Source organism: Ammospiza nelsoni, chromosome 5 (assembly GCF_027579445.1).
Source record: "Ammospiza nelsoni isolate bAmmNel1 chromosome 5, bAmmNel1.pri, whole genome shotgun sequence".
NCBI lineage: Eukaryota > Metazoa > Chordata > Aves > Passeriformes > Passerellidae > Ammospiza > Ammospiza nelsoni.
The window spans coordinates 12,487,157-12,510,823 of NC_080637.1; the positions used below are offsets into that span (position 1 = coordinate 12,487,157).

The window sequence follows — 23,667 nt, forward strand, 5'->3', positions numbered from 1 at the left end:
CTGCATCCAAAGCAAGGAAAGTAAAAAAAGGCAAGGAAAAGTTAATGAAACACTGCTTAGCTATGGTCCTCACCCAAACAGACCATGAACATCCCTAGCAGTTATGGTAGTGCAGAGGAGAATTCACAGCAGTTCCTGAAAATAAACCATGGAACAACACTGTGCCCTTCTGAGACACTCAACTAATGTAAGCAGATCTTTCCAGAAATGCAGAACCAAACACTGTTCCCATCATCCCAGTCATCTGTTTCCTCCCAGCAAACAGATTCTAAAAGTAGGATTTTACAACATGTCTTAGCTAATGCTACAGCAAGCCATCACAGACACACTGAAAAGAACAGTCCAGTAATATTCCCCCATTCCTCAAATCCTTAGTCATACATTTCCTGCAGGGATTTTTTTCCTTGGTTTTTTTGTTTGTTTTGGGGGTTTTTGGTTGGGTTTTTTGTTTTTTGGGGTTTTTTTTGCAGAGACAGCTGGTGATTTTGCGATAAAATACCACAAAACATTCCTTTCTGCTGAATTTGCATCAGCTCAGTCCTCAGCTACATCTGTACTGGCACAAGGCATCAGGAGCTTGTACAACTGCAGCAATGAGCAAGGAAGAACCTTAAAACCACTTTCTGAAGCTGCAGACACCCACAAATCTGTGACACTTTATTAAAATGCCTAACATGCAAAAGGATGTTTCTTCCACTGACATAAGTAGCTTAGTATTCCACCACTCCAGTCCAAGATATTGGGATGCTGTTTCCATCTACATCCCTGATTAAAGAGAACCATTTTTCTGCCTTCTCCATGCTTCTTTATGCTACCCCTCTGTCATGTAACAAGTGATAAGACAAGAGAAAGTGGCCTGAAGTTGTGTCAAGGGAAGTTTAGATTAGATATTAAAAACATTTCTTCACCAAAACATTTCTCAAGCACTGGAATAAACTCCCCAGGGAAATGCTGGGGAGTCACCATCCCTGGAGGCATTTAAAAGATGTGGAATTTGAGGATAGGGTTTAGTGATGGATTTGGCAGGACTGGGTTAACACCTGGATTCTTAAAAAGGTCTTATAGGTCTTTTTCATCCTAAATAATTTTATGATTCATACAGAATATGATAAAGTGGTTGTGAAACTGCTCCAAGTGAAAACTCTAAAAATTCTCCTAAAAATACCAAGTTAAAGCTCGGAAAAGCTGTGAAGCTTCCAGCTGGATCAACCCACCCATCTGGCTTATATACCACTAGGTGCTGGTAAAGAAAGCTAAAGTCAGCAAGTATTTAGCTGCAGCATAATGCTTGCATTAAGGAGGATCAATTAGGAAATTTTTCATTTGTTCCCAAAAAAACCCCCATACCACTGAAAGTTCAAACTGAAAAATGAGAACAGCTTTTTCAAGCACTGTTGGTCCAAGCCCTTTAACCCCCTGGTTCCCAACCAACCACCCTCCCTTGGTCACAAGGCAGTACAATCGCTTCTCAAGATCCAGCTCAGGTGAAGAAATCCAACATGAATGCCTAAATAATGTCAAAGTTACAAATGATGAGTGGTTTATTCTGGCACCATATTCAGAACCACATCATTGCAAATACAGAATGAAATGTCTGAGTGATTGTGAACTCTGTAGTGGCTTAACCCCAGGCAGCAGATACTGATCTTACACCCCCTGCTTACTCACTTCCCACTGTTGTGAGACATGGGAGAGAACAGGAAAAGCAAGGAAATGTATGGGGCCAGTTAAACAGAGTTTATTCAGTGAAGACAAAACTGAGGAAGAAAAACCACAAAGTGGTGTTCTCCACCACTCACCAACTCCCACAAGCAGACTGATGCCCAGCAGTCCCAAGCAACAGGCACCTTCCAGTGAAGCCATCAGTGCCCTCGGGTTTTTTTGATGTCCTACAGCACAGAATGTCCTCACAGTCACTTGGGACCAGCTGTCCCAACCATGTCCCCTCCAGCTTCTTGCCCACCCCAGCCTACTCACCAGGGGGGTCCTGGAAGCCTTGACACTCTGCCAGTGATGCTCAGCAATAGCCAAAACACCAATGTGTTACCAACAGTCACAAACCCAAAACACAGTCCACAAAGAAAATTAACCCGTCCAGACCCAGTATAAGCAGGAAAAAAAAACTATGTTGGTGATCAAAGGGCAAGATTTGCTCTCTTTTCCCTTCTTTCCTGAGAGCATTAGGTCCTCTGAAGATGGACAGGGAGCAAGCCTAGGGAACTGATCTGAATTTAACCCAGGACTTACCTAAAAAATTTCTCTGTTTTATAAAATAAAAATAAAGACACATGTCATAAATACTAATGCCTGGCCAGAAAGGAGAGAGTTTGAAAGATGAAGCAGCTTTGGGCAAGTGAAAAACAACTCCTATCTCATGTGTTCCACGATGCTACGTGTTAGGTGGTAGCATCCTAAACTCCAGTCTTAGAGAAGAGGGTCATGCTTGAACTGTATTACTTTAGATTAGGCTGAAGGCTTAGAAAAGCATGAATAACAAGGTCTGGTCATTTCTAGTGAGGAGCTAATTTTCACTCACTCCCAACTTAGACTGCTACTAAGTAACAGTGTGAAAACAACAAAATGCCATTGATGTTTGGCCAATGACAAACCTAAATTAATCCATTTTAACTGTAGCAGACTACATTAAAAAAAAACAAAATAAACAGCCAAAGTAAAATTGAAATAAGAAAACCATAAGGAAAATTAGAATCAATAACTAGACAACCAAGATACTGACTTAAATAAAGACAACAACCAAATAAATATAACCTATGGCATATTAGATAACAGCAACATTTTCCCTTCCTATTACTGTCAGTATCCTTTGGCTGTTTTGTTCACAGGAAGCAAAACAGATTGCTCTGTGTATTTCTAAACTCACAAAAACAATATTGATGTACTAAAACCAGTACTTATCAAATTCCATATTAAATTATGCACTGACTACTAATAGAGTACTACACATATTAAGTATTTTATATATATACACACCTTCTATAAAACCATCTTCCCAGATACAATTTCACAGCTTACAGTGTGACTAGGTTTTTAGAACTTTACAGACTTGCTCAAAACTGGAACAATTTAAATCCATAATAAAAGGAGAAATCAAGGACATGCTGCTCTTCCAGCATGTGGTCAGGAATGAACACACACAAACCACCAAATACAAGCATTATAATACCATGGACAGGTAAAAGAGATAAAAACAAAATGATAAATATGACATCCTAACTTCTTTCTTCCCATGTAGCTTACATTTGAAGTATGTCACCCTAAAAACACACAAAAGGAGACTGTGTCATTCTCTTGCACCACAGTACTGGAAAATTGTCACAGTAAAAGCACCACTGAATCCACAATTAGTAAAACTTGAGAATTATCTGCTTCTGTGACTCGCACGGCCTCAACTGATTTTTTAATGCAATAGCAAATGTTGTGACAGAAATGTCTTGGTGTCTGACAAGAATGTGAAGTCTAAATGCAAAAATACATATATATATATACATATATATATACATACCAAAAATACATTTCAGTAATATCATTCTACAAGTGGAAACATTTTAGACACTATATGTTAAAGATTCTGTGTTTGAATAATTCACAAAGTGGAGGGAACAACGCAGAGAAACCATGCATGTCAAGAGAGGAATTTCAAAAATGTAAACTGGGGCACATAACAACTGAATTCCTATTTTTAATATAGTAGGGTGTAGGTTGTTGTGGGGTTTAGGTAGAGGAGGTTTTTTCCTTATTTGAAACTTCATTTTCCTAGGATTAAGGTTTAAATTTATTTCAATTTTTCACCTTTAAAACCAAAAAAGGCTGAGAAAAGTCTTCAGAGAAAAAAAAAATAACCAACAACAAACAAAATTATCCAGCAACTGAACTCAATTTTAAGAAATCCATGAAGTCCCACCAAAGACCAACAACAAAACCAAAAAACATAACACCACCTAAGAACATGCAAGGGCATTGAGGGTTTTGCTACAGAAGTGCACAAGCAATGCACTTACACACTGGTATCTCAGAACAGAAAAATCTCATTTCAGAGTCAGGGTTCATCTCAAATGCTGCAGCCATGAAGAGGTCATTGCCACTCCTGCTAACTTGGTGCATTTCAGTGAAGTGCTCAAGAGGTTTTCTGTTCCTTGCCAATTTATTTCAAATCCTTAAATGCCTCCTTATACTTCCAGTTTCAAATGGGAGTTAACACTGAACAAATATTCATCAAAATTGCTCTGATTTTACAAATGCTCCTTAATCTGTTTGGCTGCTTTCTACTATTAAACCACATGTACTTCACTTCATACTCCTTCCTTCAACTTTTTTCCCTTTTTTTAGGTCAGGGTTTTGGTATCAGAATGGGATGTCTTGACAGTTCTGGCATTACTCAGTTGTCATTCATAACCTAAATTCAACAACTAGTTTTTCCCAATTGGAAGTTTCTGGAAACACAGTCTCAAGATTTGATCAGCTTAAAAGCAAGAACCAGATTCTATTGAAAACAAAGTTCTGCTGAAAACTACTAAAACACAACTGAAAAGACATAGTTCCAATATAAAAGAACTCTCTCTAGAACTCAGGAATATAATATATGGAAATAAATACTGCACAAATCTTTAATGATAAGGAAATGAAGCACTAAACAATGAGATTTTCTTTTAAAAATACTTTCAGCAATTCCCCTCAAATACCAAAGGAACTAATGATTTCAAGCAAGATGTCACAAATTATTAAAGAGCTAAACAGTAAAAACCTCTCTGTAAAAGAAATGTTAAAGATCTAAACAAGGAGAACAGCAAGGAGAAGATAATATTAGAAGAGGCTAAAAGGGAAGGGGAATGACAAGCTCTGCATCCAGAACCCAAAAAAGTGAGGACAACCCCTCACAAAGCCACACCACAAACATGAACTATCATTACTATCACAGGTCTTCCTCTAAAATACTTATTCATTAATATTTGACTATTCAGTGTCCATCACAGCTAACATAGCAACACGAATTTATTCCAAACTGGGAACAAAATCAACGAAAATTGTTTCTCTGAAGATGCAATTGCCTGTTATTATGGAACAGTCCCACAGTCATCCTCGAGCTAACTTTGACACATTTCAACAATGTAATTTGCCAACTCAGTAATGAAACCAATCCCTCAAGAGTATTTAAGAAGTTCTGCTGGATTAATGAACCAAACTGAACTCAGCAGTTCAAGAAGCACCACATCTTGGCACTAGAACATGCAATTCGGAGGAAAGAAGGAATGAGGACATTTTCTTTTGGCAGAAAATCTTTCGATGGGCTCTGGCCATTTGTCAAATTGCACACTGCACAGTTAGAGTGACCTTTCCTAAAGTGAACAGGCTGAATGATGTGCATCCTCTCATACCTACAGCACAAAGGCACCAAGGTAAAAAAAGACAAAGCTTTAATAAATCAATGAGAACTGCAAGCTGTGTGGTGTGGCTGACAGGAGGAAGGAAGTGATGCCTTCCAGAGCTGGAAAAATGGGCCCTGTGAACCTCATGAAGTCCAGCAAGGCCAAGTGCAAGGCCCTGCATGTGGGCTGGGACAATCCCAAGCACAAACAGAGAGTCAACTGAGAGCAGCCCTGGGCAGAAAGACTGAGAGGTGCTGCTGGATGAGAGGCTGAACATGACCCAGCAAGGTGCACTCACAGCCCAGAATGCCAAATGTACCCTGGGCTGCCACCCCAGCAGTGTGGGCAGCAGGACAGGGAGGGCATTCTGCCCCTCTGCTCTGCCCTGCTGAGACCCCACCTGCAGAGCTACAGCCAGCCTGGGGCTTTCAGCACAGGATGAACATCAACCTGTGGGAGCAAAACCAGAGGAAGGCCATGAAGATGATGAGAGGGCTGAAGCACCTCTCCTATGAAGACAGGCTCTTCACAGACAGACTGGAGTTGTTCAGCCTGGGGAAGAGGCTCCAGGGAGATCTTAGAGCAACCTTCAAGTACCTAAAGGGGACTGCAAGAGAGCTGGAGAGGGACAGTGTGCAAAGGCATGTAGTGACAGAGCAAGGTGGAATGGCTTCAGACTGGAAGAGGGCAAGTTGAGCTGTTACAAAGGATTTCTTTGCTGTGAGGGTGCTGAGGCACTGGAACAGGCTGCCCAGCAAAGCGATGGATGGCCCATCCCTGGAAGTGTTCAAGGCCAGGCTAGATGGAGCTCTCAGCAACCTGGTCTAGTGGAAGGTGTCCTGTCCCTGCTCATGGCAGCTCACTGGAACTTGGCTGACAGCAGTCCTTGGGGTCCCCCCCAAAGCAAACCACTCCATGATTCTAATTCAAAACCACAAAACAAGTTCTTCACATCTGGAAGACAGTAGCACATCATCTTAAAGAAACAGGTGTCAACAGAAGACAGAGGAGCTAGAGACTATTTAGCCTAATTCCAATTTACAGAAAAATTCACTTAGCTGGATAATTGATACAACTATCAACTACCTAGAAAATAAGACAGTAAGAACTAATAAACACGGTCATGTAAAAAAAAATTGAAAACAATCAAGTCAAACTAACCTTTGTTACTATGGCTGGATAGGCTTGTTCAGAGGACCAGTAGACATCTTAACATTTGACATTTCCACTATATTCTACAAACTGCTATAGAAACATGGTCTAATAAGAGCAAACTGTGGGCAGTTTAGTCAGTGCTCACATAACTATCTCATTTTGAGGCAGGCAGCAAGGATCCTTCCTTTGAAGGCTGTCTATCCTCATAAAACCCACAGGCATTGCAACACTGCAAATCACAGGAAAGGATCAAAATTAACAGGGCTTGAAACTGGAGAGGGGGTCTGAATGCAAAGGATATAATTCAGTTTAAACAAAAGCAAGAACTACACTCACATACATATTTAATGAACTGTGTGAACCTGAAAGGGGGAGCAACTCAATTAGCAGAAGCTGCTGCTACAGCAGATCACAAACTGCTCTGAAAAAGGAAAAAATAGACATAGGAGCAAGAATTTGCAAGACACTTGCAGCAATCTTCTCATAGTCTTTGACAACACACCAGGCAGACACTGTCCATTCTTAGTATCATATATTAAGAAAAAAATATGGATGACTGAATTGAACATAAGGGGAGATCACTAAGTGTAATAATGGTATAACATGCAATCACAGACTGAAATAACTCAAATTACTTGATCTAGGGAGAGGGGAAAAAGAAGCTATTAAGCAATCTTCAAATATAGAGAAAGCTGAATGAAATAGATAAATTGTTTGCCTTCTCCACTAAAGATCAGAATAAAAGGATAAGAGGTCAAACAAGAAAAAAATTACTTTACAAAGGATTTCTTTGTAAAGAGTGAAATCACCTTGAGATCTCCCACAAACATCAGACAAGAACTTGTCAAATACAGCTTTCAAACAGTCCACCTTGTTTGGCAGCAGAGGAACTGTCTGCTACTGTGCAGCATTTTACTTCATCTGTACTAAGAAGTTGCCTCTGATGCAAGACAGTAAAATCAATGCACTCAGCATTGTTAAACATCAACTGTGAGCTTTGGGGCTTCAGCACAGCAAGAAAAACTTACACTTGCCCAGCACCAGGAAAAAATTAAAAGTGCAAAATATTAACATTTGTCTCAACAGCACTAAACAGCTTAAGTGAAGTGATGTAAGCTGCAAGTAGGTGGCAAAAGCTGATTATTTACGTTCTTTAAAATCCTCCTAAGAGCCTGAGGAGATCCATGGCTATCGGGTAACTGAGGCAGCTGCTGCCATCTACACAAACACAGAGCCCAGGCAAGATGGAGCTACAAGACAAATTTTCACCACCTGAAGGACTGACTTTGTGGCTACAAGGATATCCAATCTAATTCCATTTTGCCCAGTTACAGTGACTGTATGACTAAGCCCTGCAGTCAGTTCAGAAAGAGCTGTTACATTAATGCAAAAAAATTTTAAGGAGTACTCAGGCATAGGCCCAAGCTGGATGATGGAAAAGCTCCCCATTTCCTCTCCCTGAAAAATTTAAAAGCCAATTCTCATTAGAAAGAGCCAGTTCCAAATTCCTCTCTGCTGCAAATATTCTCACAAATCTGTGTCCCTTATCTTCTAACAAGTAAAATTACATTACTCCTATCTGACACAGGTGTATTGGGAAGCAAGCTGAAAGGAGTTAGTTCTCAACTCTACAACTGAAAACTAAGTAAATTACTTGAGAGATGCAGACTTTCCAGGCAAACTTAGGAGGACCCCAATTTGACCTCAGCAACAGAATTTACTGTGCAATCTGATTCTTGTCACAGAATTTGATGACTCAAATATGCAGTACTTAAAACCAAAAAATCACAAACCCACATCTGTCACAAAACAGGAGGTGGAAAATTGAGTAGTAACAAAAGGATTAACTTGAAAAACAAAAATTGATAAAACACTCTATAACACTTTGCATTTCAGGCTTAGCTCAACCTTCATTCTCCTTTGTATAATATTTTTCTTGATCTTTTAAATACTTACATTTGTCAGATTGATTACATGTGCTACATGTAATCCGAGAAACCACCAAAGAACCTCTTGTACCCAAGTGAGCTTCATTTCAATGTTTTAGTTAAAATTACCAAAGGAATACTCAAGTTTCTTAAAGCTGATGAAGTCCAAGACACATATTCAAAGCAGATTTGATAAAATCAACCTTCTGCTTAGAAAACAAATCCTTTCTCAACTAAGGCTGTACAACAGCTGTTAGACATTGCTCAGGCTGCCCAGGACAAGGAACACCACAGCACAAAGCTGGGGAAATGTAGGAACAGAAAACCAAATATACTTAAAGTTTCATCAAAATATACAGCAATAAGATATTAGAATCCCTTTAAAAGATTCATAAAGAACTTAGTGAGACAGGGTAAAGTTCTCAGTCTGCACAAAATGTAACATTCCAAAAAGGAGAATACAAAGCTAACAAAACATTTTAACTGTGGCAGACCACATTAAAAAAACCAAAACAAACAACCAAAGTAAAACAGAAATATGAAAACCATAAGGAAAATTAGAATCAATAACTAGGCAACCAAGATACTGACTTAAACATTCCAGGAAACAAGAATGCTGCACAGAAGACAGAGTCTGCTGTTTGCCTGTACACATTATTTATACACCCTCTACTCCTTAGTTAGCAAAAATACAAGGAGCCAAGCCTTTTCTGTCAGGCAACCAAACTGAGAAGTGATAAAATGCCATGAAAACTAAGGCAAAAAATGAGGGAACACAAAGGAAAAGAAGATACCAGAACTAAACCTCCAGCCAAGTAAAATACAGCTTAGACCATGGAGCTGACCAGCAGAATGCTGCAATAACAGTTCAGCTTCTTTCATCTACCACAGCCTCTCTGTTCCTCCTTCACTTACACAAAAATGGGGATTAGGATTTCAACCCCAAAGAACACAGGGCTGGTTTAACTAGACAGTGTTACCACTGTAATAACAATTTAATCTATCATTCTAGTAAAATAATTCTATGATAATTCACAACAATAAAATCTGGGCTTTTATTAACTAATTCTTTAGGGCGGGCACTAGCACACAGCTATGCTGTGTTAATGCAACCCAAGAGAACCAGCTGGATTTAAGGAACATCCTTGTAAGGACAGATCCAGCTTTTCTTATCTAAACTGGCCAAAGAGCAGCTCTGGAGAGCTGCCCATTATGTGTTCAATGATTTTTATTATCAGTGTTTCAGTTTACATACTCAAGAAAAACAGTGACTGAAGTTCACAGCATATTCATATTCCATGCAGCCAGCACTGCGAATGTTCTCTTGCAGCAACATTTTAGTTCTGCATATCCTTGTAGACAACACACACCTGAAATCTGTCAATACATGGAAGTGTTCTATGCAAATGTCTATGCAGCCAAAGGGAAAAAATAGGCATGGTTTTCAGATGACAGGGTAACTTACACTTGAACTCTAATAATCTCAAAAGTGAAGATTAAATATTTTAAAGCTGATCCATACAACATCTAAATTCACAAACATGGGAGTTAAAAGGGTAATTGTGAGATAAAGTTGATGTAAATAACAGGACTGAGTTTCTGCATAAATTGTTTCATAGTCACTGTAGGGGCTTTTTGCAATAACCTCATCACCAAGGTGAAAATCAAACCGACTTTTTTTTCCTGAAAACCAGTGCTACAAATTATTTCTGTGCCACAGAAATATATTTTCTACAGCAAGTTAATAAACATCAGAGGTGATGCTTAATCAGCAGCTGTTGTTAAGAAAGTATACAGTCACTTCTTTCCAAAAATAATTATTCTTTTGAAATAAAAGAATATTCAAAAGCTGCCAGTCATTCTGCCATTTAACTTAAGAGCTTTCCAGAGAATCCAGCCAAGTAAGGACAAATGCAAAGGGATAAGGACCAAATCTGCAGCCACAATAACCCCAAGTTCTTCTTTGAGGATGGATTTAGAAAACCCAAACTACAAATGAAGCTAATAAAACCTTGCCCTACGCAGGTTTTTGTGTATAACACTGTATTAAAGCATTTCAGTTTTATGACAATACAGACATACTACTGTTCAGAAACCCAGAAAGCCACAGCTAAACCATTTCAACCCTCCAAAACTCATGGTTAATCTTCAGCTACAGAAACAAATCCAAAGAAACCTACACACACAAGCATGCAAACACTTGCCCTCCCACCAAAAATCCATTTTGATGTCTCAGTTCACAATTTTATGTCTCTTCTCATCTTCAATAATGCAGAACTGACTTATTAGAGAAATCCCTTGTTTCCAGTCTTCTGTGTCATCCACATAGCAGAGCTAACAGCAACTACTCTAAAAAAAACCCGTTCACAGCTGTTTGAAACCATTATATGACTTTAGAAAGTAAAATGCATAACCTCTTACCTGAGCATGAAAATTTGACATAGTCGTTGTCTCTATATCTTTCTTTCCCAAAATCTCCATTTTCACTGGTGAATTGGGAAAATTAAACGAAAAGTAGTCTAAAAAGTCAGGTAAATAAGTAGCTGCCCCATGAACAATACCCATTACATAGTAAGCTGCACAGTTTTCATTTTCACTAAAAACCAGACCCACAAACTCTTCTGCAAATCTCTCCATCTCCACAGGAGACAAGTGGGAGAGTTCATTACTGTAGGCATGGATAACTGATGCACCTCCGTTAGGCTGGTGCTCAATATGAATCAGCTGTTTGAACTCCAATGTGTCCAACCTTTTGAGTTTATTTTGAACCCGTGGCTCCTTTAACGAGACAAATGGAAACTCACTGTTCTCTGGTATCTTGGACTCACAGTCCTTCTTGGGATCCATATTTTTCCCATTGAAATCCTTAAGATGATCATCTATGATGCCTTTGGCTTCCTGCTCCTCAATGTCAGAAACCAATCCTGAGCAGATGGTCTGAATAGATTTGCTGTACATTTTTGGACGCTTCCTCTTCTCATTCTCTTTATGTTTCTTTTTCTTTTTCTTCTTAACTTTTTTAATCTGTAGCTCTTCTGCATTGGTTTTTGGTTTCTCCTTCCCACCTGTTGAGAGTTTAAAAAAAACATCTCTTAAGGAAATTTTAATACAAAATATATATTTAAAGATTGGGATTCAGAGTCACGAAAACCCTCACCATGGCACACAAAGTCCAGAGACCAAAAGCAAGGGTCACAATGTGTATGTTACCAAAAGTGAGCAGGGTTAGAGACGCCTGCCATGTGCAATTGGTAAATAAGCTGAGACAAAAAGGGAAAAGATATCACAATAACCCAAGTGTCCCAAGGCCGCTTCCATGAGGAGTTGCAGCCCATCACTCCCTTTAGCTGGCCCATGAAGTCCAGAGACACCACAGGACAGCTGTGCAACACTGCCAGACAAGGGGCCAACAAACCATCCATGGATATGAACAGCAGCAGCAAGCTGCCCATGAGATGCCACTGCCAGAACTGACCTTGTCTGATGGGCTTCTTCACATGGGCACTCTTTCAAAACTAGATAAACTGTGCTGAAGGACATGTGGGAGCAACTAAAAACTCATTCCATATATATTATAATATAAATAAAATTAAAACAAAAGACACATTAAAGAAAACACTCACAAAAAAAAACCCTAGCCTCAAGTTCTCTCAATATACAAAACCGTCCTAAATGTCCAAAATGTCCTAAAGGCAGAAATTACTCATTTGGGGATAGCACATTCAAGTGATTCCCAAGGTAAATGTTCTCACTTGTTTAAAACAAGTGAGAGGGTATTTTTGCAAGTAATAGAAGTGGTAGCCAAAAAACTTCTAGTACTACACTGCCCCATGATCAAGCAGTCAAAATGATTTAGCACATCATAAAACAGTTAGTGGGTATGTTTCAGCACCAAATTATATTCACACCAGCAATTCCAAACCAGCATGTTCAAACACAGAAGCTTTCAAGTCTAAAATTTGTGTATTTCATTGCAAGACTAAGTAATGTGAAATCTGCAAGAGTTAAGTTAGCCAGTCTCTACTACAATGTTGCAGTAGATTATTTTCAGCTTGTCATCCTGCATCCAAGTAACTTAACAAGAGTCCTTAAAAAAAAAAAAAAACTGTTGGTGCATGGAATCACAAATTCTTGCTGAAGGTTGGACATGGAAGATGCAGATACTGGAAAGGAGAACAAGCAATTGAGACACTTGTTTCTGAGTCTCCTGATGTTTGTGATAGCAGCAAAATACTTCTGGGATTCTTGAAGTGGAGGCAGATTTAGTTATCTCCCTGGATTCTATTTTCTCACAGAGAGGGGAATGAGAAGTGCCCTGAGGTCACCTCATTTCTTATTTAGTCCAAACAAGGAAATGGATTCTAGGATTTCTTAACCTAATCTACACAGTTAATAACTACAAAGACTCTCTTCACTCAGAATCAGATTTAACATTGCACACTCTCTGAACACAATTTCACTTTTAGCTAGCTAAGTTCAACTGCAAAGTTCAACTGCCAGTATCTTCATGGAAGTCTGTCCTTTCTTAGGCTAAATTTAATGTAAACCCAGCATCAAACCTCAGCAACAGAACTGCTTCATCTGGCAGATGCAATATTCACCACCTCTTTGTTAATATCCTCTTTCTGTCAGTCTGAAACTCTAGTGGGCATGAAAAGACCAGGAAGAGCAGCAACAGGTGTTCAACAACTGAGTACCTCATCCTTAGAGGAATCCTGAAAATGGTTATTCAGGGTGCCAGGGTCCTTGTGTGTAATGTCATTACCTGGCAAAAATCACCTACTGCTGTTCTGGGGTATTGTAATGGTGCCACTACAGCACCAGCTCCAGGCAGTGGGAAATAAAGAAATGGTTTCTGACAGTGGGAAGTTACATACTGCAGGCTTTGAAATCTCAACACAAATCTCAAAATACAGACTCAGACATTTTTCCCCTCCTCCTGACTGCAGGAATACAAAACTGCAAAAAAAGCATCTGGGTATACAGGTATTGCAAACTCTTAATAATGTTTTAATGCAGCATTTTAAAATTGTTTCACTCCAAATATGAATTTTTTTGCTATGCTGATGGATATCACAAAGAAGTCAATCATTCTGCAGATAGTGTGAATATTAGCGTGAATATACAAACTATGGAATTATAGCACCAAATGCTGGAGTAAGGTGATGCAGGGGGAAGCAGAAATTACTGCCAACCCATTTCACTTGTTTTTAAATGGAGATCAGATTTTTGTTCAAACTAGTCACTCAGATCTGGGACATTATGCATGGCAGAAAAGTATGGAAATTTTTATTTACTGGGGTTCAATCAGAGAAATATAAATGGCAACAAACTTGAAAGCAAGAAGCTATTTGCTGCAGTAAGAGCCAAATCACTCTCTCCTACTTGAACATGTAAAATCCTAAGACAAAGAAGACATGAAGACATGAAGATCAGCATCTGTATGTTCTTACTGAGCACCCAGCTATTAAATGGCATTATATCACTACTAGCTGAAATGTAAAGTACTTATATAATAGATGGCTATGAATTTGTATCTGTGCAAAACAACAAAAACTGCTGACTTCCATTCCTAACGTACAAGAAGGAAGATGATCTGATTTTCCCTTTCAACCTGTACCATTCCTTTTCATCTTCTGATGTTTTACAAACAATTTCATTCAACTGCTCCTGTAATACCTGGTGGCAGTTTCTTTAATTCATCACTTAATGTATTTCAAGGATGCAGCTATGCAGTAAAATATTAAAAAACTAACCAAACAAACAATTCCACTATTAAACAATAAAACTGGCTTCCTTAGAGAGGTGGTCAATGCCCCGAGGCAGGCAGTGTTTAAGAGGCATTTGGACAATGCCCTTAACAAGGTTAAACTCTTGGCCAGCCCTGAGGTGGTCAGGCACTTGAAATGGATGATCACTATAGGCCCCTTCCAACTGAAATAATTGAATTTTTCTAATCATCAGTGAGCAGCACTCAAAAGAGCACAGCCATGGTCTTGAAAGGAGTGGTGCCTTTAAGACAGAAACATCATAGATGGAATGTAAATCAGTCTCCAATTATGCAAAGTTCTTGTGAACATATCCAAAATGGGTTTGTCTTCAAACTCAGTTGTAAAAGTACTTCTTATTTAGCTTGGTATACATCTATGGAAGCACTTAAAACCTTAGAAGGAATTACATTAAGACATTTTATACTGAAGAACATTTATCATTCCCTCTATTTTCACACCATCTCTACAAAACCTTCAGAAGAGATAAACGTTTTTAACCAGAGGGTTAAAATTATTCCTTTTTGGGCATATAAAAAAAATTTCCTCTCAGCTTTAATATATTGATTTTAATACAGACTGCTTTTACTTCCGAACACAAGATAAAAGGGTTATGCCATTTACATATATATCAATTATTACAATTTATCATTGCACACTTTCTCAAATTACACCAAGTTGCAAAAATTATGCACACAAATTGTAATAAGATAAATATTTGCCCACAACCCCTTATTTCTGTGTGCAACTCTCTTCCACGGAATTTTTTGGATCTCTCTATTTAAGGATGGAACTGAGACCAGTTTTAATTCTGAAACACTTGGAAACCACGAGAGCAGCAATCACTGAAAGAACAAAAGGCTGTATAACAAAAAAAAACACCAGAAGATCTGTGATGGAAGGTAGCAGGGCCCCCTGAACTGCTGCTTGCAACTAAAAGAGAGAAATGGTGTCTATCCTTGGGAGACAAACATCAACCCCATCTTCAATGTCTGAACTACTGATGCCACTGAAGCAGAAAAAAAGCCTTAAAACACAGAAATCAGAAGATAAAGAAGATTCTAAATGGGCTTTTTTTAAAACATTACTAGAATTAAACACTTTGAAAAAAAATGCATACCAACAAGAGTAAAACTTAGATCTCTAAAACCACTTCAAGCAGGAATTAGGTAACACAACTTCAAAAACTGCTTAGCTGTTTTGAGCCTTTTGAAAATTCACTCAAGCTTTTGCTACTGCATACACAAGCTCTGTCAAAAACTCCATTTCCCCACAAGCAGCAAATGACATACATACAGAAAAGTATTTGTGTAGATACTTCATACACCCCACATTGCAAAGAAAAAAAAAACACTTCAAAATCAAATTTTATATTGGAAGACTGAAAAAATGTGACAATTATTCAGGCTATAACACAGCTGAGCAATGTACAAGCTCAATGCCAGATGATCCAACCCCCCAGTGTCCTCTGTCACTGCTCCTGGCACAGGGTCCTGCGCCACTGCTGCTCACCAACTGCACAGTAACTCAGTGGCTCAGCAGAAAGCTGCTCACTGTGCTGCTGCATCAGGGAACTGGCTCCAGTCACACAGGAATTAAAGCACACAGGCCACTGAGAGCAGGACTCAGGGGGTACCAGCAGCACCCACCCCTCCTCGGGGCAGCAAACCACACGGTCTGCTCTGCTCAGCTACACCTTCTCCATCCACCCCAGCACTGAACAAAGCTGAATTTTTACAGGTTAAAAAAGCCCCACCACCTCACCCAACAGTACATTTATGAGAAGGATCAGTTTCCTAGGAAACCTTAATAGAAATTTTTCTAACCCAAACATTTGAACTTTTAAATTTAACCAAGAAATTATAAAATTTACCTTTTAAAGGTAACATTTTAGTTAATTTATCTGTAATACAGATCAGACTACAATTTCCTCCATCTATCCTTTTACAATGAGTGTGGGTGGTGCTTGATCTGCACACTGCTTTGACACCTGCATATACCCAATTTTAGAATACTTACATTCAACTACTTTAGTGTACAGACAGTTCTCCTGAGGAATACAAACACAAAATGAAAAACTGATTTCTAGAAGTAAATAGTATTTCTCAGTAAAGCTTGAATAGAATATGACAGATAGAGAAGGAAGCACATTTCTAGCCTAAGGCTTCTGCTCTGATGAATTTCAAAGATCCACTCTGAAGTAGATGTTTAAATCTGCTCAGAAGTTACAAATAGTTAAGAGCAAAAAGAGTTAGTTTGCTGGAATACTGGAATTGCTATCAGCAATGTTCAATAAATAATTTCTTCTTTTTCTTTTTCTGCATTAGCTGTAGAGAAGAGCAGAAACACACTACTCAGCCACTTCTCTGCTGCATATATCAAAGTACTTTAAAGAAAAATGAGCTGCTTCTTCCAAAACCAGTAACACTGCTTTGACACTTCTCTAACGGACACCAAAAAGAGCAGCTTTCCTCATCTCTCTAGGGCAGTAATTAAGCTGCTCCAGAGCAGACAGGCAAAATTTCATGAAAACATAACTAAGCAATCCAAAAGTTTAAATAAAGATCCCAACACAAGGGTGAGATATCCAACCTACTTTAAGTCAGATTTGGGAACAGCAGTGCAGTACTTGATGCAAGCTAACTGGATTCACCTCTTGCTGCTGAGGCACACACAGGTAAACCCAAAACTCTCAAGACAGGAGTTTCAGAGTCTTCACCAGCACACACAGTACAGGTGTGTACACACATACATATACATACAACTCTTGGAATCGAATTTCACACATTTTGAAGTGCATGGCATGTTTGTCTCTATGTGTCCTGATATCCATTTAGACACAACAGGTACTGAGCCTATGAACAAAAAGCTTTTTTTCCACCACACGGTTTGGAAACACAAGACAGAAGTTAACAATTTTCAGTTGTACTGAAAACATTTCCTTACATGTGACCCACTGCCCTAGGACCCCAAGAATGAGAAATAACAGGGACAGGAGGTAGATAAAAAAACTCTCAGCATCCACATTTACAGGAACTTTCCCCTCTGATCTGTTGTTAAAAAGTAGACTGAGCTCACACTTTACTGGACCATAAAAAAGCAAAGAACAGCTTCTGCTCTTATTTGGCTTAGCAGTATCTGCACAAGGATAGAGCTACAAAATCTGCAATGCATCAATAAAGAAATCAGAAGAATGGAAGTTATGTTCATTCTGTTCATGCAGGCACACACTCAGCAGTATCAGAACTGATGCAAAGTAACTTTTAGCCATCCTCCAGGTACCAAACCTTATATACCATAAACAGAAAAATAATTCTCACATGCACACATCTACAGGACTGGTAGATCTTTCAAGTTAACTCAGCACACCTTATTTTTTATGGTGCCATAATATACCTGTCAGTGTTAGTGACATGGGACTTACTACTAAGGATTGACATTCAAAACTGTTCAAATTTTATGCAAATAAGCCAATGCTCTGTTATTATAAGATGACACATACTTGTAATTAAAACTGATGCTAGACAGCCTAATATCTGGTTTATCTAATTAGACACCTTCCAAATGTAAGGTTTTGCAAGAAGTCAGACATTACCTGAATTTATTTTATGTTGTGTTCATTTGTTGTGCTTGATCATTTGATCTGAAATTTTAAATAAGCAGAGACCATGAAGTCAAATACTTTATTCAGTTGCTTCAACCAGTTGAGTTGTTTCTCAACTTTGAGGTCACAGCCAGAATTATTAGAGGGGCACTTAAGACATTTCAAAACAAAAACCAAAAATCAGTAACACTTAAATCTTTGTTTCCCACAGTTTTCTAGCTGACAGCTAGTAGTAGGAAGGCACAAACATTTCTAACAGCAGTCACTAATTTAATTTGGTTTTCACTTCCTTACTTTAGGAGAGCCTAGCCACCAAAATTTAACATTTTTATTTTGATTCACCAGAAGTCTTTGCTTCAAACTCCAGATCCCCAGCCGAAAGCTTTCCAGCACAGTTCTCCCTCCAGTTACCACTTGCTCCATCTCACTTGACATCTGTTTTACCCTCTACTCATATTTTATTGGTAAAAGTTGGCAACTTGGTGCCTAGGACTGTGAAGCAAACCCAGTATCAGACAAACCAGTGTGGTGGATTGTGTGCCCTCCACTCTTATCTCAGTCTTACTCACTCCCTCAACTGAAGTGCACTGCATACAAACACTTGAACATGTTCCTTAAAGATACATGAAGACTCATGTCTCATGTTCAATATACTGATTTTGTAATTACTCATGTAAAAAACCCATTTATGAAAAATTTTAAAGGGTCATAAAGATGTACAATTAAATGCCATTTCTTCCAGCAGAATAATTTTAAAAAGTCTTCAGAAAACAATTTGGATTTATGTATGCTCATACCAGCAAATAAAATGTTCATTTTCAGTTCTTTCCTGAATTTTGGCATTCAATAAAGCAAGGCATTTAATCTTGCAGAAACACATACTAAGAATGTCTCCTACTGCAATTTTAGCAGTTGCTGTGCTCAGATATAAATAATCAGGTAAACAAAACTGACTTTTTTCTAAAATGAAAAACAGAAATGGGATTGTTTACAAATAAACCTATTAATCATCCTCCTTTTTGCAGAACCTCCAGTAACTTTGTCACACCACAGTGGTGCAAATATTTTGCATTAAACACTCAATATCTAGACAGTAACTATTTACAATGCAGATTTTTTTTAAAAGAAAATTTAAATCACTTGGAGTTTCTGAATTTTTAACAACATGCATGTGCCAAGCAGCTTTTGTCTGAAAGCTGAACTCTTCCTTCCACACAGCAGACAGACACAGAGACAATTCTACAGCCTTATCTAGAGAATACGGTGCAAAAGGATGACAAAAAACCTTGTAATTCCAGGTTTATAAAAAAAGCCATGAGGCTCTCTGAAAGAGCCTCATTTCCTTTAGCAGCCTCATGCACAGCAGAGAAACCCTTTTTCAGAATCACCCTTCTCCAACACGGGCAAGTTTTATCACAGCTTTCAACAGAATGCCAACCCAAGTTTAGGCAGATGAACAGCTCACAACCCAGAGCCTCCAAGTATAAATAAACTCTTCCACATTCAGCTTAGAGCACCAAAATTAGGCTTATGCACCAGCCCTCCCTCAAAAGGCATCAGTCCCTCAGCACTGACCTCCTCCAGAACTCGTCACCCCTGACCTCGGACAGGCAGCTGAGCTGTCTGAAGTCACGTAGGCTGTTACCTACCCCCCTCAGCCAAGGGCAGTCACAAACAGATGGCCAGAGCAATATTTTACAACAAGATATAGATCTAATACCTAGAAGAAGGAAATAAGCTGTCTTTAGGCACTGTACTCTTGGTCTCTAAACACACACACTAAAAATAGAAAAAACAACCACAAAAGCAGAAGCCTGAAGAAATGGAAAGCAGACTCATTCCAAAGCCTGCACTGTAAATCCTGAGCTCAAAACAATAGGGCTTGAAGTTTAACTTTTGTTACACGGGAAGAAGACCCTCTTAAATAAAGAGTTAGTAATTGAAAAGGTCACAGAGACACTGACCACAGATATATACAAGAAGCTGGTCATAAAGCACTTCTGCCTCTGCTCTCTCTTGCCCAGGATGTAAAGTTAGATCAGCAGGACAGCTCAGGAAATGTTATACAAACCTCACAGCACATATAAGCACATTTAGTCAGATTTTGGAGGCCCACAGAAGACACCAAGCTGCTGTTCTGAACAGGATACAAATCCTGTGGAGATGATTTGCCTGCTCTAAATAACTGCTCTCCTGACTCACTCCCTTCTTTCCCTGAAATAGCAGTCAATTTTGCAGGATACTGGCAAACCAAACACAGCCTCTACAAAACACTTTACACCCAACACTATAAAGAAAATATGAAATAAACTTGAGTGGTAAAAAGTCAAATAAAATAGGAATGAAGCATCTAATGCACTTGTAGCACTGTTTGCTATGAAAATAAGCTATCCTGCTTCTCAAAAGAAGTCTTTTAACACAGTCCCCGGGCATATGCACTTGAACATTAACCTGAAAATAAAGCACTATTTTAGGCTCAACAGCCCCATTAGGCTGGTGCAAGACAACTTGCTGTCTTTGCAGATTGCACCTCATCTGCTGAATGGCGACAGAAACAGGGCCCAGTGTAAAAAAAGGCTGCTACTCAAAGCCTGAAGGACCCACTGCTGTGGCAGCTACATGTTGCCCTGTATCTCAATCATCAACTTCCTTTGCTCAGCAAAGACAAGTCACACCTGCCCTTTGCACAGGAAGTCACCAGCTTACACAATGCTCAAGTTCAAAGCTGTACTTTGAGATCTGATCAACACAGGTTTTAAACTGTCATTGTTGTTAATACAGTTACTTGTGTGTAGAGTATAATACCTGATGCAGTAATTAAAGGGCTCTGTGCCTCTGACCTCTTCTGAAGTTCAAGACTTAATTTGAGGGTTTCACTTTCTGGTTTGTAAATTAAATCCCACAGTTTACAAAGTAACAGAAAAACATATCAGGAATTTGTTCCTAACTTCAAAAGCAGAGACTGAAAATAACAGATTAAAAAAGCATTTGGTCTACTCAAATAAGCAACACCCTCAGAGAAAATCTGCTGCAGCATGACCTAAGTGAAGAGTAAGGTGGTTCAAGTACTGGCTTAACTGCTGTGCTCAAAGGGTTGTGAGCAGCAGCACAAATTCCAGCTGGAAACAGTCACTGCTGGAGTAATCCAGACCTTAATATCTTGTGTTGTTATTGTCCAGCCTCTCCACTGATGCATCATGGGACAGAGCACACCCTCAGCAAGCTGCAGCTGATCCACAACTGGGAGGAGGAGTTGATGCACCACAGAGTTGCACTGCCAGTGAGAGGGACCTTGAGAGGCTGTAGAAATGTAGAAACTTGGGGGACCCGTGAAGTTAACAGAGGGGTGGGTAAAACCCTGCACCTGGAAGAAATAAACCCGTGAAGCACAGGTTGATGACTTTCTTCACTCCCTTTCATCAGGTGTTCCCACACACTGATAGGATCCCCCTTGAGCCTCCTCTTCTCCAGGCCTATCAGCCCCAGCTGTCTCTGCCTTTTTTCAAAGGCCATACAACAGACACAGCTTCTGCTGGAATGGACCTTTCAAGACCATCCAGTCTAACATGCTGCAATAAGCAGGAACATCTTCACAATTAGATCTGGTTGCTCAGAGCCCAATTCTTGACCTGACCTTGAACACTGTCAGGGATGGAATATCTGTCACCTCTCTGGGCAACCTGTTCCAGTCTCTTATCATCATCATTATAAAAATAATTTCTGTATATATAATCTGAATGTAGTTGTCCAGTGAGACTGTTACCTCCACCCTTGGAGATAAAGAGTCTGATAATCCTGGGCAAGCTGCTCTAGTTGATCATACCTGGAGTAGCTGGACTGGATCCCTTCCAACCTCAACTACTGCACAGTTCTAAGATTCAATGGATGCACAAGCCACATGAGAATGTAACTTTAACTACCTTTCACTACAGAAAACAAAGTTGAAGAAATTAGCCAAAATTAAGACTGCATGTGGCATACAATTGCCTAGTATTTGACAAATCTCCTGAATTATAACTCCTTAAGTACTCAGTCTTGTACAATTAATGTTAGACATAAAATGTAACATGCATTCATCTTTCCTCTCCACAAGATATAAAATGATGACCTACATCTTGTCAGCAGTCATTCAAGAATCACTAATGTTGTTCCTTGAAGTACTGGTCTTACCTACTACTACTACTATTGCATATACAACACTGTGATGATAGTTTTATCTTTAATTTCCAGTACCTAGCGCAGCTGACAAAAACATTAACATCTGTAACAGGTTTTAATTTGCAACTTTTGTACCAACTAACCAGGAAAAAAAGCATAAGTTAAATAAAAAACATAGTATTGAAGCACAGCATCCAATCAAATACCTCTAGCACTAGAATGAAAAATCACTACAGAGTTTGAACCTACCTTTCTGCAGTAATTTGATCTCTCCATTTTCCTTCTTGATTTCATTCATTAGTTTGTGCTTCTTCTTTTCTTTTTGCTTCTTCTCCCTTTCTTTAACTTTGTCTTTGATTTGACCTGAAATGCAAATATTTCACAATTAAGCAAGAACAGAAAAGTAATTGTAACATACATATTTCCTATTACTCTTATGCAAGCTCTATTAAGAGGATATAGAGAAGGAGTTACAAGGAAATCCCAGTACTTACAATATGAAAAGCTAATATTTATCTGTTGCATAATCCAACATAAGCTTCTTTAACTCAGAAAAGTTTTGTTTGTTTTGTTGTGGCTGTATGCAACAACCCAGCAAGTTAACTGTACAATAATTTTTGCTTACTCTTATACCTTCTGCTCTTACTTTGCATGGGCAGCCAGCTCATTTGTTGAAATTGGAATTGCATGCATTACATAAGAATTGAGGAAAAAAAGAATACAGTTAGCATTTTCTTGGGTGCACATCCAGACTGAAAACCTTCCTAACTATCTATCTATACAAACTCTGAACTTAAAGGCTTTTGCAAATACCTAGGAAAGATGGTTTAATCTGTCCAATTAAAAGTCATTTACATTACATTCACAGGCTAATGCATCAACAGCAGTCAGATATAATTAATAAAAACATGAGACGTGCTCTATTCACACAGATTTAATTCACTGGTGCTTCCCCTGCTTACCCACAATCAGAACAGCTTACCTGAGCAGTCTCATTTTTCATTTCCTTTCTTGTCAAGTCACTCCAGGTTTTTAAATCCCTGACACAGAAAAGCAGAGCCTGTAGGCATGCTTTCTGCATGTAAAATACTAGACCTAGAGGAACTCATAGTTTCAAGCAGTCATCTTTGCAAGCCAAGTTGAGATTCACTTCTGAGGCCAAGCACTAAAGAAGTCAGATTTTACCAGGCTCATATGCAGTGCAGCCAGCACTTGACGCCTCACCTCCTGGCCTGAAGCCAGTACCTGCTCAAAGAGTTCACTGGGCTTTTTAACCTCCACAGGGAAAGAGGAAATCTGATTTCAAGCTCCTACATAATGTTATGCTTCAGTAATACAGCTGAGAGACAGCCCTGATGTTTTATTCATAGTACTTGCATTATAAACCCCAAGTGGAAGCAAAGAAATCCAATTACTCTTCCTTAAGTATTCACATAAAATAGAAGTAGTGAGTATGTTCACTACTAACAAATGAGAAATATTTCAGAAGCAAGCCAAAGAAAGCCCTCAGTTCTAGAAGGCAATGCAGAGTGACCCCTACCCAAACTACTCAGGAAGTTGATAAAGGTGCAAAGAGCTGACAGTAATCCACATAAATGACTGCTCCAACAGTGATTCCACAGCATTCAATCTTTCCTCTGAGGAGTATTCTAACGAGGATACAGAACTTA

At 38.9% G+C, this 23,667-nt stretch overlaps 2 protein-coding genes across 2 annotated transcripts in view; both read right to left on the minus strand.

The window, feature by feature from the left end:
* The window catches only part of PHTF2 (putative homeodomain transcription factor 2), a 97,123-nt gene extending 85,686 nt beyond the window's left edge, over positions 1–11,437 (minus strand). Inside the window, exon 1 of the mRNA XM_059472249.1 lies at positions 11,272–11,437. The gene's annotated coding sequence lies outside the window, so the exon portion shown is untranslated. The remainder of the gene's footprint in view (positions 1–11,271) is intronic.
* RSBN1L (round spermatid basic protein 1 like) overlaps positions 1–23,667 on the minus strand; it is a 46,581-nt gene that overhangs the window by 13,227 nt on the left and 9,687 nt on the right. Inside the window, exons 2-3 of the mRNA XM_059472247.1 lie at positions 22,247–22,360; positions 10,889–11,532 (exon numbers count right to left, since the gene is read on the minus strand). Coding sequence (XP_059328230.1) covers positions 10,889–11,532; positions 22,247–22,360 — 758 coding nt within the window. The remainder of the gene's footprint in view (positions 1–10,888; positions 11,533–22,246; positions 22,361–23,667) is intronic.